Source organism: Callionymus lyra, chromosome 13, assembly GCF_982586985.1.
Source record: "Callionymus lyra chromosome 13, fCalLyr1.hap1.1, whole genome shotgun sequence".
NCBI classification, from domain to species: Eukaryota; Metazoa; Chordata; class Actinopteri; order Syngnathiformes; family Callionymidae; genus Callionymus; species Callionymus lyra.
The window spans coordinates 581,439-599,354 of NC_141830.1; the positions used below are offsets into that span (position 1 = coordinate 581,439).

Here is a 17,916-nt window from a genome sequence, read left to right on the forward strand (position 1 = left end):
TGACAGCCATTCACACATACTGATGGGAGTAGGCTGCACCACATATAGATATAGATATAGATATAGATAGATATAGATAGATATATTTCTATAACTATAGATATATAGGTATATAGATATATAAATATATATCTATATCGAGATCTATATAGATATAGATATATATTTATATATCTTTATCTATCTATATCTATAACTATAGATATATATATATATATATATATATATATATATATATTTCTATAACTATAGATATATAGGTATATAGATATATAAATATATATCTATATAATTATATATCTATAGTTATAGAAATATATATATCTATATCTATAGATATAGATATATATTTATATATCTATATCTATAGATAGATATATTTATATAACTATAGATATAGATCTATATCTATATCTATAGATCTATATAGATATATATTTATATATCTAGATATAGATCTATATTTATAGATCTATATCTATAGATAGATATATTTATATAACTATAGATAGATATATATAGATAGATATATATCTATATCTATAGTTATATAAATATATCTATCTATAGATATAGATATATAAATATATATCTATATCTATAGATATATATTTATATATCTATAGATATAGATATATAAATATATATCTATATCTATAGTTATAGAAATATATCTATAACTATAGATATAGATATATAAATATATATCTATAGATCTATAAATATATATCTATAGATCTATATCTAGATATATAAATATATATCTATATCGATATAGATATATATCTATATCGATATAGATATATAGGTATATAGATATATATTTATAGATCTATAGATGTATAGATCTATATCTATATCTATAGTTATAGAAATATATCTATCTATATCTATAGATATATATATATAAATCTAGATCTATATAGATCTATATATATATATATAATATACTTTGTTAATGCTCTGGAGACCTCCTTCGATAAATGACGTCACAACTACAGAAGGAAGAAAGTTTATTAAAAGAAAGAACAAGAAAAGCAAAATAATAATAATAATAATGATACACATGGTGCAGTACCTCCCGCTCCCGCTATCTCTCCAACGTCGCTGTGCTATTTAGACAGCCGGAAGCCCGTGGCCATGGACCGGAAGTTTTCTTCGACGAACAACAGCATGTGCATCCGTGTGTCCAGTGATCTCGACTTTTAATTTCGCTCTTTGTTTCTGATCAGTGAGCCTTTTTTCTACCTCTGGAACAAGAGCGTGTGAGTCGGAGATGGGAGTCCCGGCCTTCTTCCGCTGGCTGAGCCGCAAATATCCGTCTATTGTCGTGCACTGTGTGGAGGAGAAGGTGAGCTTTAGCCTGTTAGCATGTTAGCATGTTAGCCTCTTAGCATGTTAGCCTCTCCGCGGATCACGGCTCTGCTCGCATAAACACTAGAATATTAACCGTGACTCTCGTGAAGCTTCACCGGAGCAGCTTCCGTAGGATTTAGGTGTTAAACCGGTGCGATGTGTTAAAATGGCGGAGGTTGAGGTGTCGCAGTTGTAAACAATGTCGTAATGGACGTAAACACATGGTTTTACAAACGTAAATATACTTACAATAAACTACAGATATAACCGCACTATACTTACAATAAACTACAGATATAACCGCACTATACTTACAATAAACTACATATATAACCGCACTATACTTACAATAAACTACATATATAACCGCACTATACTTACAATAAACTACAGATATAACCGCACTATACTTACAATAAACTACAGATATAACCGCACTATACTTACAATAAACTACAGATATAACCGCACTATACTTACAATAAACTACATATATAACCGCACTATACTTACAATAAACTACAGATGTAACCGCACTATACTTACAATAAACTACAGATATAACTGCACTATACTTACAATAAACTACAGATATAACCGCACTATACTTACAATAAACTACCGATATAACCCGACTATACTTACAATAAACTACAGATATAACCGCACTATACTTACAATAAACTACAGATATAACCGCACTATACTTACAATAAACTACAGATATAACCGCACTATACTTACAATAAACTACAGATATAACCGCACTATACTTACAATAAACTACAGATATAACCGCACTATACTTACAATAAACTACAGATATAACCGCACTATACTTACAATAAACTACAGATATAACTGCACTATACTTACGATAAACTACAGATATAACTGCACTATACTTACGATAAACTACAGATATAACTGCACTATACTTACGATAAACTTCAGATATAACCGCACTATACTTACGATAAACTACAGATATAACCGCACTATACTTACAATAAACTACAGATATAACCGCACTATACTTACGATAAACTACAGATATAACCGCACTATACTTACGATAAACTACAGATATAACCGCACTATACTTACGATAAACTACAGATATAACTGCACTATACTTACGATAAACTACAGATATAACTGCACTATACTTACAATAAACTACAGATATAACTGCACTATACTTACGATAAACTACAGATATAACTGCACTATACTTACAATAAACTACAGATATAACCGCACTATACTTACAATAAACTACAGATATAACCGCACTATACTTACGATAAACTACAGATATAACCGCACTATACTTACAATAAACTACAGATATAACCGCACTATACCTACAATAAACTACAGATATAACTGCACTATACTTATGATAAACTACAGATATAACCGCACTATACTTACGATAAACTACAGATATAACTGCACTATACTTACAATAAACTACAGATATAACTGCACTATACTTACAATAAACTACAGATATAACCGCACTATACTTACGATAAACTACAGATATAACTGCACTATACTTACAATAAACTACAGATATAACTGCACTATACTTACGATAAACTACAGATATAACCGCACTATACTTACAATAAACTACAGATATAACTGCACTATACTTACAATAAACTACAGATATAACTGCACTATACTTACAATAAACTACAGATATAACTGCACTATACTTACGATAAACTACAGATATAACTGCACTATACTTACGATAAACTACAGATATAACTGCACTATACTTACAATAAACTACAGATATAACTGCACTATACTTACAATAAACTACCGATATAACTGCACTATACTTACAATAAACTACAGATATAACTGCACTATACTTACGATAAACTACAGATATAACTGCACTATACTTACGATAAACTACAGATATAACTGCACTATACTTACGATAAACTACAGATATAACTGCACTATACTTACAATAAACTACAGATATAACTGCACTATACTTACGATAAACTACAGATATAACTGCACTATACTTACGATAAACTACAGATATAACTGCACTATACTTACAATAAACTACAGATATAACTGCACTATACTTACAATAAACTACCGATATAACTGCACTATACTTACAATAAACTACAGATATAACTGCACTATACTTACAATAAACTACAGATATAACTGCACTATACTTACAATAAACTACAGATATAACCGCACTATACTTACAATAAACTACAGATATAACTGCACTATACTTACGATAAACTACAGATATAACTGCACTATACTTACGATAAACTACAGATATAACCGCACTATACTTACAATAAACTACCGATATAACCCGACTATACTTACAATAAACTACAGATATAACTGCACTATACTTACAATAAACTACAGATATAACCGCACTATACTTACAATAAACTACAGATATAACCGCACTATACTTACAATAAACTACAGATATAACTGCACTATACTTACAATAAACTACAGATATAACTGCACTATACTTACAATAAACTACCGATATAACCGCACTATACTTACAATAAACTACCGATATAACCCGACTATACTTACAATAAACTACAGATATAACTGCACTATACTTACAATAAACTACCAATATAACCCGACTATACTTACAATAAACTACCGATATAACTGCACTATACTTACAATAAACTACAGATATAACTGCACTATACTTACAATAAACTACCGATATAACCGCACTATACTTACAATAAACTACCGATATAACTGCACTATACTTACAATAAACTACCGATATAACCCGACTATACTTACAATAAACTACCGATATAACCGCACTATACTTACAATAAACTACCGATATAACCAGACTATACTTACAATAAACTACAGATATAACTGCACTATACTTACAATAAACTACAGATATAACTGCACTATACTTACAATAAACTACCGATATAACTGCACTATACTTACAATAAACTACAGATATAACCGCACTATACTTACAATAAACTACCGATATAACTGACTATACTTACAATAAACTACAGATATAACTGCACTATACTTACAATAAACTACCGATATAACCCGACTATACTTACAATAAACTACCGATATAACCGCACTACACTTACAATAAACTACCGATATAACCCGACTATACTTACAATAAACTACAGATATAACTGCACTATACCTACAATAAACTACAGATATAACCCGACTATACTTACAATAAACTACCGATATAACCGCACTATACTTACAATAAACTACCGATATAACCCGACTATACTTACAATAAACTACAGATATAACTGCACTATACTTACAGTAAACTACCGATATAACCGCACTATACTTACAATAAACTACCGATATAACCCGACTATACTTACAATAAACTACCGATATAACCCGACTATACTTACAATAAACTACCGATATAACCCGACTATACTTACAATAAACTACAGATATAACTGCACTATACTTACGATAAACTACAGATATAACTGCACTATACTTACGATAAACTACAGATATAACTGCACTATACTTACGATAAACTACCGATATAACTGCACTATACTTACGATAAACTACAGATATAACTGCACTATACTTACGATAAACTACAGATATAACTGCACTATACTTACGATAAACTACCGATATAACTGCACTATACTTACGATAAACTACAGATATAACTGCACTATACTTACGATAAACTACAGATATAACTGCACTATACTTACGATAAACTACAGATATAACTGCACTATACTTACGATAAACTACAGATATAACTGCACTATACTTACGATAAACTACAGATATAACTGCACTATACTTACGATAAACTACCGATATAACTGCACTATACTTACGATAAACTACAGATATAACTGCACTATACTTACGATAAACTACAGATATAACTGCACTATACTTACGATAAACTACCGATATAACTGACAGATCTTCTGCTCCTCACAGGGTAAAGAATGTAATGGCGTCCGCATCCCTGTCGACACCACTAAACCTAATCCCAATGAGGTGGAGTTCGATAATCTGTACCTGGACATGAACGGCATCATCCACCCGTGCACACATCCTGAGGACAAGTACGTGTCGCACACACACACACACACACACACACACACACACACACTTGTAAAGAGGGTTGATGAACGGAGTCCTCCGGTGTAATGAGTGTTTCTCACCAGGCCGGCGCCAAAGAACGAGGACGAGATGATGGTGGCCATCTTTGAGTACATCGACCGCCTCTTCAACATCGTGAGGCCCAGGCGAGTCCTGTACATGGCCATCGATGGCGTGGTGAGTCTCCGGCACGCTCCATCAGGTCCTGGACAGCCTGGTGACCCTCCTGGTGACCCTCCTCTCCTGCCCCTCAGGCCCCGCGAGCAAAGATGAACCAGCAGCGCTCGCGTCGCTTCAGGGCCTCCAAGGAAGGAGTGGAGCTGGTGGAGGACAAGACGCGCATCCGAGAGGAGATCATTCAGCGAGGTCTTGCTCACACACACATGGACACACACACACACACACACACACACAAGGATTTTCGTGGCATGAGTCAGTTTTTGCGACATGTGGGTAAGAGTCCTGGGTCTCGGTGTTGTCTACAGGTGGCTACCTTCCTCCTGACGAGATCAAGGAACGGTTCGACAGTAACTGCATCACCCCGGTGAGTGTCTCCTCCTGGTGTGTGTCGGTGTGTGACTGACTGTGTGTGTCTGCAGGGCACAGAGTTCATGGACAACCTGGCTCAGTGTCTCCGCTACTACGTGGCCGACAGACTCAGCAATGACCCCGGCTGGACCAACTTGACGGTGAGGGTCGCCTGGTTAGAAGAGGAGGGTTTGTGTCTGACCGCAGGTCTCTGACCCGACTGACGGGTCTCTGACCGCGCGAGTCTCTGACCGCGCGAGTCTCTGACCGCGCGAGTCTCTGACCGCGCGAGTCTCTGACCGCGCGAGTCTCTGACCGCGCGAGTCTCTGACCGCGCGAGTCTCTGACCGCGCGAGTCTCTGACCGCGCGAGTCTCTGACCGCGCGAGTCTCTGACCGCGCGAGTCTCTGACCGCGCGAGTCTCTGACCATGGGTCTCTCGGTCTCAGGTGTTCCTGTCCGACGCCAGCGTGCCCGGGGAAGGGGAGCACAAGATCATGGACTTCATCCGCAGACAGAGAGGTGCGAGAACAAACTCTTTGCCCCGAGACTTGAGGTCTCGCTGGGGTCACAGGAGGTCAGCTGACCGTCTCTCTCGCCCACAGCTCAGCCGCACCACGACCCCAACACGCACCACTGCTTGTGCGGCGCCGACGGTAAGTTCCCCCTCCTCAGCAGCGGCACCTGGTCTTGGTTCTGACCTGCAGTGGTTTCTCCAGCGGACCTCATCATGCTGGGTCTGGCCACGCATGAGCCCAACTTCACCATCATCAGGGAGGAGTTCAAGCCGAACAAGCCGCGGCCGTGTGCGCTGTGCGGACAAGTAGGTCACGAGATGAAGGAGTGCGAGGGTGTCGCCCGCGAGAAGAAGGGAGAGGTGAGTCTTCATGTCTGTCTTCATGTCTGTCTTCATGTCTGTCTTCATGTCTGTCTTCATGTCTGTCTTCATGTGTGTCTTCATGTGTGTCTTCATGTCTGTCTTCATGTCTGTGTTCATGTCTGTCTTCATGTCTGTCTTCATGTCTGTCTTCATGTCTGTCTTCATGTCTGTCTTCATGTCTGTCTTCATGTCTGTCTTCCCGCTGTCTTCATGTCTGTGTTCATGTCTGTCTTCATGTCTGTCTTCATGTCTGTCTTCATGTCTGTCTTCATGTTTGTCTTCATGTCTGTCTTCATGTCTGTCTTCATGTTTGTCTTCATGTCTGTCTTCATGTTTGTCTTCATGTTTGTCTTCATGTTTGTCTTCATGTTTGTCTTCATGTTTGTCTTCATGTTTGTCTTCATGTTTGTCTTCATGTTTGTCTTCATGTCTGTGTTCATGTTTGTCTGTCCTCATGTCTGTCCTCATGTCTGTCCTCATGTCTGTCTTCATGTCTGTCTTCATGTCTGTCTTCATGTCTGTCTTCATGTCTGTCTTCATGTTTGTGTTTCTGTCTTCATGTTTGTGTTTCTGTCTTCATGTCTGTTTGTCTTCATGTCTGTCTTCATGTTTGTTTGTCTTCATGTCTGTCTTCATGTTTGTTTGTCTTCATGTCTGTCTTCATGTCTGTCTTCATGTCTGTCTTCATGTCTGTCTTCATGTCTGTCTTCATGTCTGTCTTCGTGTTTGTTTGTCTTCATGTCTGTCTTCATGTTTGTCTTCGTGTTTGTTTGTCTTCATGTCTGTCTTCATGTTTGTCTTCATGTTTGTCTTCATGTCTGTGTTCATGTTTGTCTGTCCTCATGTCTGTCTTCATGTCTGTCTTCATGTCTGTCTTCATGTTTGTGTTTCTGTCTTCATGTTTGTGTTTCTGTCTTCATGTTTGTTTGTGTTTCTGTCTTCATGTTTGTTTGTATTTTTGTCTTCATGTCTGTCTTCATGTCTGTCTTCATGTTTGTTTGTCTTCATGTTTGTTTGTCTTCATGTTTGTCTTCATGTCTGTCTTCATGTCTGTCTTCATGTCTGTCTTCATGTCTGTCTTCATGTTTGTGTTTCTGTCTTGTTTGTCTTCATGTTTGTTTGTATTTCTGTCTTCATGTTTGTTTGTCTTCATGTCTGTCTTCATGTTTGTGTTTCTGTCTTCATGTTTGTTTGTGTTTCTGTCTTCATGTTTGTTTGTATTTTTGTCTTCATGTCTGTCTTCATGTTTGTTTGTCTTCATGTTTGTTTGTCTTCATGTCTGTCTTCATGTCTGTCTTCATGTCTGTCTTCATGTCTGTCTTCATGTCTGTCTTCATGTCTGTCTTCATGTTTGTGTTTCTGTCTTGTTTGTCTTCATGTTTGTTTGTATTTCTGTCTTCATGTTTGTTTGTCTTCATGTCTGTCTTCATGTTTGTTGTTCTTTGCAGCACGATGAGTTTGCGGATTCGATGCCTACCTGCGAGCAGGACTTCATCTTCATCCGGATCTGCGTGCTGAGAGAGGTCAGAGGTCACCTGGGTTGTTGACGGTCAGCACTGGACAACAGCCTCCTGTCCTCCACAGTACTTGTCCAAAGAGCTGACCATGTCCAGCCTGCCCTTCCCCTTCGACTTCGAGAGGAGCGTGGACGACTGGGTCTTCATGTGCTTCTTCGTGGGCAACGACTTCCTGCCTCACCTGCCGTCTCTGGAGATCAGGTGAGACCCCGAGTGACCCCACGAGACGTGGACCTTGAAGCTAAGATGTGGCTCTGCTGTCCTCCAGAGAGGGCGCCGTGGATCGACTGGTCAACATCTACAAAGACGTGGTGCACAAGACTGGGGTGAGTGGAGACCCCTGCTGTGAGGGTCGCCTGACCTCCACAGGAAGTCCTCCTTGTTTAGGAACCACTGGTGGTCCTGGTCCACGTGCTCGCTGTAACAACACACATGACCCTGCAGGGCTACCTGACCCAGGACGGTTACGTGGAGCTGGAGCGTGTGGAGATGATCATGCAGGCGGTGGGCGTCGCTGAAGACAACATCTTCAAGAAACGCAAGGAAGACGACGTGAGTCTGTCTGTCTGTACGCCTGTCTGTCTGTACGCCTGTCTGTCTGTACGCCTGTCTGTCTGTACGCCTGTCTGTCTGTACGCCTGTCTGTCTGTACGTCTGTCTGTCTGTACGTCTGTCTGTCTGTACGCCTGTCTGTCTGTACGCCTGTCTGTCTGTACGCCTGTCTGTCTGTACGCCTGTCTGTCTGTACGCCTGTCTGTCTGTACGTCTGTCTGTCTGTACGTCTGTCTGTCTGTACGCCTGTCTGTCTGTACGCCTGTCTGTCTGTACGCCTGTCTGTCTGTACGCCTGTCTGTCTGTACGTCTGTCTGTCTGTACGCCTGTCTGTCTGTACGCCTGTCTGTCTGTACGTCTGTCTGTCTGTCTGTCTGTACGCCTGTCTGTCTGTACGTCTGTCTGTCTGTACGCCTGTCTGTCTGTACGCCTGTCTGTCTGTACGTCTGTCTGTCTGTACGTCTGTCTGTCTGTACGCCTGTCTGTCTGTACGCCTGTCTGTCTGTCTGTACGCCTGTCTGTCTGTCTGTACGCCTGTCTGTCTGTCTGTACGCCTGTCTGTCTGTACGTACGTCTGTCTGTACGTACGTCTGTCTGTACGCCTGTCTGTCTGTACGCCTGTCTGTCTGTACGCCTGTCTGTCTGTCTGTACGCCTGTCTGTCTGTCTGTACGCCTGTCTGTCTGTCTGTACGCCTGTCTGTCTCTTCTTGGGATTCCAGTCCACCTGATCTTTGTGTGTGTGTGTGTGTAGGAGGGCTTCAAGAGGAGGATGAAGGAGAAGAAGAAGAGGATGAAGGTGAGCTCCCCTCAACGCTGCTGGTCCACGGCTGACCCTCTGGTCTCTCTCAGATGGAGCAGCAGGGTCCGTCCTTCGTGACCTCGGGTCAGTTCGCCCCTCACGCCCTCGGGAGGCCCGGGCAGCCGGCGCCGGTCCAGAACGCCCGACACCAGGCGTATGACATGAGGAGGCAGTCCATGGAGACACACAACAAGGTCAGTGGACACCTGAGCGAGGTTTCTGTGCCACACCTACACACATGCACACACATGCACACACCTACACACATACACACACATACACACACCTACACACATACACACACATACACACACCTACACACACCTACACACACCTACACACACCTACACACACCTACACACACCTACACACACCTACACACATACACACACCTACACACACACCTACACACACACCTACACACACACCTACACACACACCTACACACACACCTACACACACACCTACACACACACATACACACACACCTACACACACCTACACACACCTACACACACCTACACACACCTACACACACACCTACACACACACCTACACACACACCTACACACACACCTACACACACCTACACACACCTACACACACCTACACACACCTACACACACCTACACACACATACACACACCTACACACCTACACACATACACATACCTACACACATACACACACCTACACACACACCCCTACACACACACCCCTACACACACACCCCTACACACACACCCCTACACACACACCCCTACACACATACACACACCTTCACACACCTTCACACACCTTCACACACCTACACACACCTACACACACCTACACACACCTACACACACACACCTACACACACACACACACCTACACATACACACACACACATACACACCCCTACACACACTGGACTGAGCAGCAGGTTGACTGTGTTGTTCCTCAGGATGCTGCTCAGTCCCTGAAGGCCATGATGAAGAACGGAGGAAGTGTAAGTGCAGCAGGTGTGACCAACGCTTCAGCTTCTCACCTTCTCTCTCTCCTCAGCCTGCAGCCTCCGGTGCTGACAGCAGGGGGCAGAAGAGGAAGAACTGTGACAGTGACGACGAGCCGGAGCCCGAGGACAACGTCAGGTCAGACGCACACTATTGTGTTGACGCGCACTGTTGTGTTGACGCGCGCTGTTGTGTTGACGCGCGCTGTTGTGTTGACGCACACTGTTGTGTTGACGCACGCTGTTGTGTTGACGCACGCTGTTGTGTTGACGCGCGCTGTTGTGTCGACGCGCGCTGTTGTGTCGACGCGCACTGTTGTGTCGACGCGCACTGTTGTGTCGACGCGCACTGTTGTGTCGACGCGCACTGTTGTGTCGACGCGCACTGTTGTGTCGACGCGCACCGTTGTGTCGACGCGCACCGTTGTGTCGACGCGCACCGTTGTGTCGACGCGCACCGTTGTGTCGACGCGCACCGTTGTGTCGACGCGCACCGCTGTGTCGACGCGCACCGCTGTGTCGACGCGCACCGCTGTGTCGACGCGCACCGCTGTGTCGACGCGCACCGCTGTGTCGACGCGCACCGCTGTGTCGACGCGCACCGTTGTGTCGACGCGCACCGTTGTGTCGACGCGCACCGTTGTGTCGACGCGCACCGTTGTGTCGACGCGCACCGTTGTGTCGACGCGCACCGTTGTGTCGACGCGCACCGTTGTGTCGACGCGCACCGTTGTGTCGACGCGCACCGTTGTGTCGACGCGCACCGTTGTGTCGACGCGCACCGTTGTGTCGACGCGCACCGTTGTGTCGACGCGCACCGTTGTGTCGACGCGCACCGTTTTGTTGACGCACGACGCACACTGTTGTGTTGACGCACGACGCACACTGTTGTGTTGACGCACGACGCACACTGTTGTGTTGACGCACGACGCACACTGTTGTGTTGACGCACGACGCACACTGTTGTGTTGACGCACGACGCACACTGTTGTGTTGACGCACGACGCACACTGTTGTGTTGACGCACGACGCACACTGTTGTGTTGACGCACGACGCACACTGTTGTGTTGACGCACGACGCACACTGCTGTGTTGACGCACGACGCACACTGTTGTGTTGACCCACGACGCACACTGTTGTGTCGACGCGCACTGTTGTGTCGACGCGCACTATTGTGTTGATGACCGCTCACCGGTTGTGTTGACGGCACTGGTGTGTGTATGTGTGTGTGTAGGTTGTGGGAGCAGGGCTGGAAGCAAAGATACTTCAAGACAAAGTTCGACGTGGACGCGAGTGACGAGGACTTCAGGAAGAAGGTGGTGCGCTCGTACGTGGAGGGTCTCTGCTGGGTGCTCAGGTACTACTACCAGGTGAGCTTCACGTCCAACGAGCCCCTCACACACACACGTGTGACGCCTCATGGTCTGAGATGTTGTGTTGCTGCTCCTCAGGGCTGCGCCTCCTGGCAGTGGTTCTACCCGTTCCACTACGCTCCGTTCGCCTCCGACTTCAAGGACATCAAGGAGATGTTCTCCCCGTTTGACACGGACACCAAGCCGGTGAGAGGGTTGTGTGACATCTGTGTGTGTGGCGCGTGTGTGTGTAGCGCGTGTGTGTAACGTGTGTGCAGTTCAAGCCCCTGGAGCAGCTGATGGGTGTGTTTCCTGCCGCCAGCGGGAACTTCCTGCCGCCGACGTGGCGAGCTCTGATGAGCGGCGAGGTGGGTGGAGCTTCTGCTCGAGGTCACGTGACGCTGACGCGTGTCTCCGCAGGACTCGTCCATCATCGACTTCTACCCCGAGGACTTCGCCATCGACCTGAACGGGAAGAAGTACGCCTGGCAGGGTGAGTCGCGCTCGCGTCCCCGTAGACCTCCTGCTTCAAGACCTTCTGTCCCCCAGGCGTGGCCCTCCTGCCGTTCGTGGACGAGCGCCGCCTCAGAGCCGCCCTCGCCGAGGTCTACCAGGACCTCACGCCCGAAGAAGGTCAGACCCGTTCAGGTCCAGACCACAGGCCGGTCCTAGTCTCTGATCTCTGGTCTCTCCTCAGTCAAGAGGAACGGCGAGGGCAGCAACGTGGTCTTTCTGGGCAAGTCCCACCAGCTGTTCCCCTTCATCCAGGAGCTGTACCGCACCGAGACCGCTGAGGTGAGTCCACCAGAACTGAGGACCTGGGCCAGGTGATGATCTGTGTGTGTTTGACCCTCAGGCCACAGAGATCCCTGCTGAGCTGTGTCATGGGATCCAGGGGTCCCTGGTCCTGGACGACTGCCCCATCCTGCCCGACAAGTAAGAACCAGACCCTCAACCCCCCCCCCCCTCTGGTCTGACCCCGACTCTTGTCCACAGGCCGGTACCCTCGCCCATCCCTCTGCTGAGAGACATCGCCCACAACAGTGCCGTCGGGTGAGAGGCTCGTCCACAGGGGGCGCCGCTGAGCTCCTAGTCTAACTCTTGTCCCGCTCCAGGATCAAGTTCACGGACCCTCTGTTCAAGGACGGCTTCGTCTTCAAGGCCGCCCTGCTGCCGGAAGCCAAGTGAGTCTCCGCCCGCGGGGCTCGCCTGACGCCCGCCTCACGTCTCTGTTCCTCAGGATCCCCACTAAAGTCCTGAAGCCCGAAGACTTCAACCAGAGGGGCCACCAGCCCTGGAGGCCGCGGCTTGGCTTCAACCCCCACAGACAGCAGGCGCACCTGAACCAGTCCGGCTTCAGAGCTCTGGGGTCAGTGAGGATGATGATGAAGATGATGATGATGATAAAGATGATGATGATGAAGTTGTTCTCTCTACAGTCACAGTGTGAACAGGAACCAACAGTTTCAGGGTCAGTACAGTAACGCCCCCCCACCTGGGAGCTACAACCAGGGAAACTACCGTCAACCCAACAGCAACGCTTACCAGCAGCGTAAGACACACACACGCACGCGCGCGCACACGCACATCTATACACACACACACGCACATCTATATACACACACACACACGCACATCTATATACACACACACACACACGCACATCTATACACACACACACACACACACACACACATCTATACACACACACACATCTATACACACACACACACGCACATCTATACACACACACACACACACGCACATCTATACACACACACACACGCACATCTATACACACACACACACACATCTATATATACACACACACACACATCTATACACACACACACACATCTATACACACACACACACACATCTATACACACACACACATCTATACACACACATACACATCTATACACACACACGCACATCTATACACACACACGCACATCTATACACACACACACGCACATCTATACACACACACACGCACATCTATACACACACACACGCACATCTATACACACACACACGCACATCTATATACACACACACACACGCACATCTATATACACACACACACACGCACATCTATATACACACACGCACATCTATACACACACACACATCTATACACACACACGCACATCTATACACACACACGCACATCTATACACACACACACACATCTATACACACACACACATCTATACACACACACACACACACATCTATACACACACACACACACATCTATACACACACGCACATCTATACACACACGCACATCTATACACACACGCACATCTATACACACACACACATCTATACACACACACACATCTATACACACACACACATCTATACACACACACACATCTATACACACACACGCGCACACACGCGCACACACACATCTATACACGCACACACACGCACACGCACATCTATACGCACACACACGCACACGCACATCTATACACACACACACGGGCACACGCACATCTATACACATACACACGCACATCTATACACACACACGCGCACATCTATAAACGCACGACACACACACACGCGCACATCTATAAACGCGCACACACACACACACACACGCGCACATCTATAAACGCGCACACACACACGCACACACACGCGCACATCTATAAACGCACACACACACACGCACATCTATAAACGCACACACACACACACGCGCACATCTATAAACGCACGACACACACACACACACGCACATCTATAAACGCACACACGCGCACATCTATAAACGCACACACGCACACGCACATCTATAAACGCACACACACACACGCACATCTATAAACGCACACACACACACACGCACATCTATAAAGGCACACACACACACACGCACATCTATAAACGCACGCACACACACACGCACATCTATAAACGCACACACACACACACACACATACATCTATAAAAGCACACACACACACACGCACATCTATAAACGCACACATGGTTGACGTTGTCTCTTCAGATTCCAGACACAACAATCCGGCCTCGTACCAGCAGCAGTTCTCACGGTGAGTCCAGGTTGTGGGTTTGGATCCCGTCTCTGCTCAAGAGCCGCCCGACCCTGTGACCTGACCCTGTGACCCCACCCTGTGACCCACAGGCAGCCGTACCAGGGCGGGCGTGGCAGCGGCTGGAACCAGTCCATACAGTCGCAGGCGTCGGCGTACCAGCAGAACCTGAACCGGCAGCAGAGCGGCCCGAGGTCCGGAGGATTCCAGCGCCGCGACGACGGGCCCGGTAACCGCGGCAACCATGGAAACCGTGGCAACCAGGTAGGACTGACGTCGGGTCACATGTGTGAACGCGCTGACGGTGGTCGTGTGTCACAGGGTTTCCCGCCGCCGCCGCAAGGAAAGCACCACCGGTGGGAGTGAACACCTGCTCTTTTTACCTTTTCGTCATTTTAACTGTTTTTGAGAGAAACTCCAAATAAACATCTGGAGCCGATGATGTCGTTTGTTTGATTCGTCTACACGTCACTGAACCGCGTCGTTGGGTCTATCAAAAGATGGTCTATCAAAAGATGGGTCTATCAAAAGATGGTCTATCAAAAGATGGGTCTATCAAAAGATGGTCTATCAAAAGATGGGGTCTATCAAAAGAGGGTCTATCAAAAGTATCAAAAGATGGGGTCTATCAAAAGATGGGTCTATCAAAAGATGGGTCTATCAAAAGATGGGTCTATCAAAAGATGGTCTATCAAAAGATGGGTCTATCAAAAGATGGTCTATCAAAAGATGGTCTATCAAAAGATGGGGTCTATCAAAAGATGGGGTCTATCAAAAGATGGGTCTATCAAAAGATGGTCTATCAAAAGATGGGTCTATCAAAAGTATCAAAAGATGGTCTATCAAAAGATGGGTCTATCAAAAGATGGTCTATCAAAAGATGGTCTTTGTCTATCAAAAGATGGGTCTATCAAAAGTATCAAAAGATGGTCTATCAAAAGATGGTCTATCAAAAGATACCATCAAAAGATGGTCTATCAAAAGATGGTCTATCAAAAGATGGGTCTATCAAAAGATACCATCAAAAGATGGTCTATCAAAAGATGGTCTATCAAAAGATACCATCAAAAGATGGTCTATCAAAAGATGGGTCTATCAAAAGATGGGTCTATCAAAAGATGGTCTATCAAAAGATGGGGTCTATCAAAAGAGGGTCTATCAAAAGTATCAAAAGATGGGGTCTATCAAAAGATGGGTCTATCAAAAGATGGGTCTATCAAAAGATGGTCTATCAAAAGATGGTCTATCAAAAGATGGTCTATCAAAAGATGGTCTATCAAAAGATGGGTCTATCAAAAGATGGTCTATCAAAAGATGGGTCTATCAAAAGTATCAAAAGATGGTCTATCAAAAGATGGGTCTATCAAAAGATGGTCTATCAAAAGATGGTCTTTGTCTATCAAAAGATGGGTCTATCAAAAGTATCAAAAGATGGTCTATCAAAAGATGGTCTATCAAAAGATACCATCAAAAGATGGTCTATCAAAAGATGGTCTATCAAAAGATGGGTCTATCAAAAGATACCATCAAAAGATGGTCTATCAAAAGATGGTCTATCAAAAGATACCATCAAAAGATGGTCTATCAAAAGATGGGTCTATCAAAAGATGGGTCTATCAAAAGATGGTCTATCAAAAGATGGTCTATCAAAAGATGGTCCATCAAAAGATGGTCTATCAAAAGATGGGTCTATCAAAAGTATCAAAAGATGGGTCTATCAAAAGATGGGGTCTATCAAAAGATGGTCTATCAAAAGATGGTCTATCAAAAGATACCATCAAAAGATGGTCTATCAAAAGATGGGTCTATCAAAAGATGGTCTATCAAAAGATGGTCTATCAAAAGATACCATCAAAAGATGGTCTATCAAAAGATGGGTCTATCAAAAGATGGGTCTATCAAAAGTATCAAAAGATGGGTCTATCAAAAGTATCAAAAGATGGGGTCTATCAAAAGAGGGGTCTATCAAAAGTATCAAAAGATGGGGAGTATCAAAAGATGGGGTCTATCAAAAGTATCAAAAGATGGGGTCTATCCAAAGTATCAAAAGATGGGGAGTATCAAAAGATGGGGTCTATCAAAAGATGGGGTCTATCAAAAGATGGGGTCCATCAAAAGATGGGTCTATCAAAAGTATCAAAAGATGGGGTCTATCAAAAGAGGGTCTATCAAAAGTATCAAAAGATGGGGTCTATCAAAAGATGGGTCTATCAAAAGTATCAAAAGATGGGGTCTATCAAAAGATGGGGTCTATCAAAAGATGGGTCTATCAAAAGATGGTCTATCAAAAGATGGTCTATCAAAAGATGGGTCTATCAAAAGATGGGGTCTATCAAAAGATGGTCTATCAAAAGATGGGGTCTATCAAAAGATGGTCTATCAAAAGATGGGTCTATCAAAAGATGGGGTCTATCAAAAGATGGGTCTATCAAAAGATGGGGTCTATCAAAAGATGGTCTATCAAAAGATGGGGTCTATCAAAAGATGGGTCTATCAAAAGATGGGGTCTATCAAAAGATGGGTCTATCAAAAGTATCAAAAGATGGGGTCTATCAAAAGATGGGGTCTATCAAAAGATGGGTCTATCAAAAGATGGGGTCTATCAAAAGATGGGTCTATCAAAAGATGGGGTCTATCAAAA

At 44.3% G+C, this 17,916-nt stretch overlaps 1 protein-coding gene across 2 annotated transcripts; it reads left to right on the top strand.

Annotated features, from left to right (window-relative positions):
- Positions 1–1,158: 1,158 nt before the first annotated feature.
- xrn2 (5'-3' exoribonuclease 2) lies at positions 1,159–15,714 on the top strand. Of its 2 annotated transcripts, XM_087805991.1 has the most exons (31): positions 1,159–1,351; positions 5,410–5,537; positions 5,640–5,751; positions 5,829–5,940; positions 6,060–6,118; positions 6,174–6,263; positions 6,551–6,623; positions 6,707–6,757; positions 6,821–6,978; positions 8,430–8,504; positions 8,566–8,699; positions 8,767–8,824; positions 8,943–9,050; positions 9,803–9,847; positions 9,901–10,044; positions 10,797–10,841; positions 10,898–10,983; positions 12,081–12,216; positions 12,298–12,405; positions 12,477–12,566; positions 12,619–12,691; positions 12,748–12,831; positions 12,896–12,993; positions 13,055–13,134; positions 13,195–13,251; positions 13,314–13,382; positions 13,439–13,567; positions 13,638–13,750; positions 15,230–15,275; positions 15,368–15,539; positions 15,597–15,714. In XM_087805991.1, the coding sequence occupies exons 1-31, from the start codon at positions 1,277–1,279 to the stop codon at positions 15,639–15,641; spliced, it is 2,853 nt and encodes a 950-aa protein (XP_087662117.1). In that variant the 5' UTR covers positions 1,159–1,276; the 3' UTR covers positions 15,642–15,714. The 2 variants fall into 2 exon arrangements, with proteins under 2 accessions (XP_087662117.1, XP_087662118.1); XM_087805992.1 differs by lacking the exon at positions 10,797–10,841.
- Positions 15,715–17,916: the final 2,202 nt, after the last annotated feature.

Bases quoted from the DNA above. Each gene is read 5' to 3' on its own strand.
- xrn2 (XM_087805991.1), top strand. From the start codon at position 1,277: ATGGGAGTCCCGGCCTTCTTCCGCTGGCTGAGCCGCAAATATCCGTCT. The intron at 12,692-12,747 runs GTGAGTCGCGCT...TCTGTCCCCCAG, and splicing joins GAAGAAGTACGCCTGGCAGG to GCGTGGCCCTCCTGCCGTTC. The intron at 15,276-15,367 runs GTGAGTCCAGGT...TGTGACCCACAG, and splicing joins TACCAGCAGCAGTTCTCACG to GCAGCCGTACCAGGGCGGGC.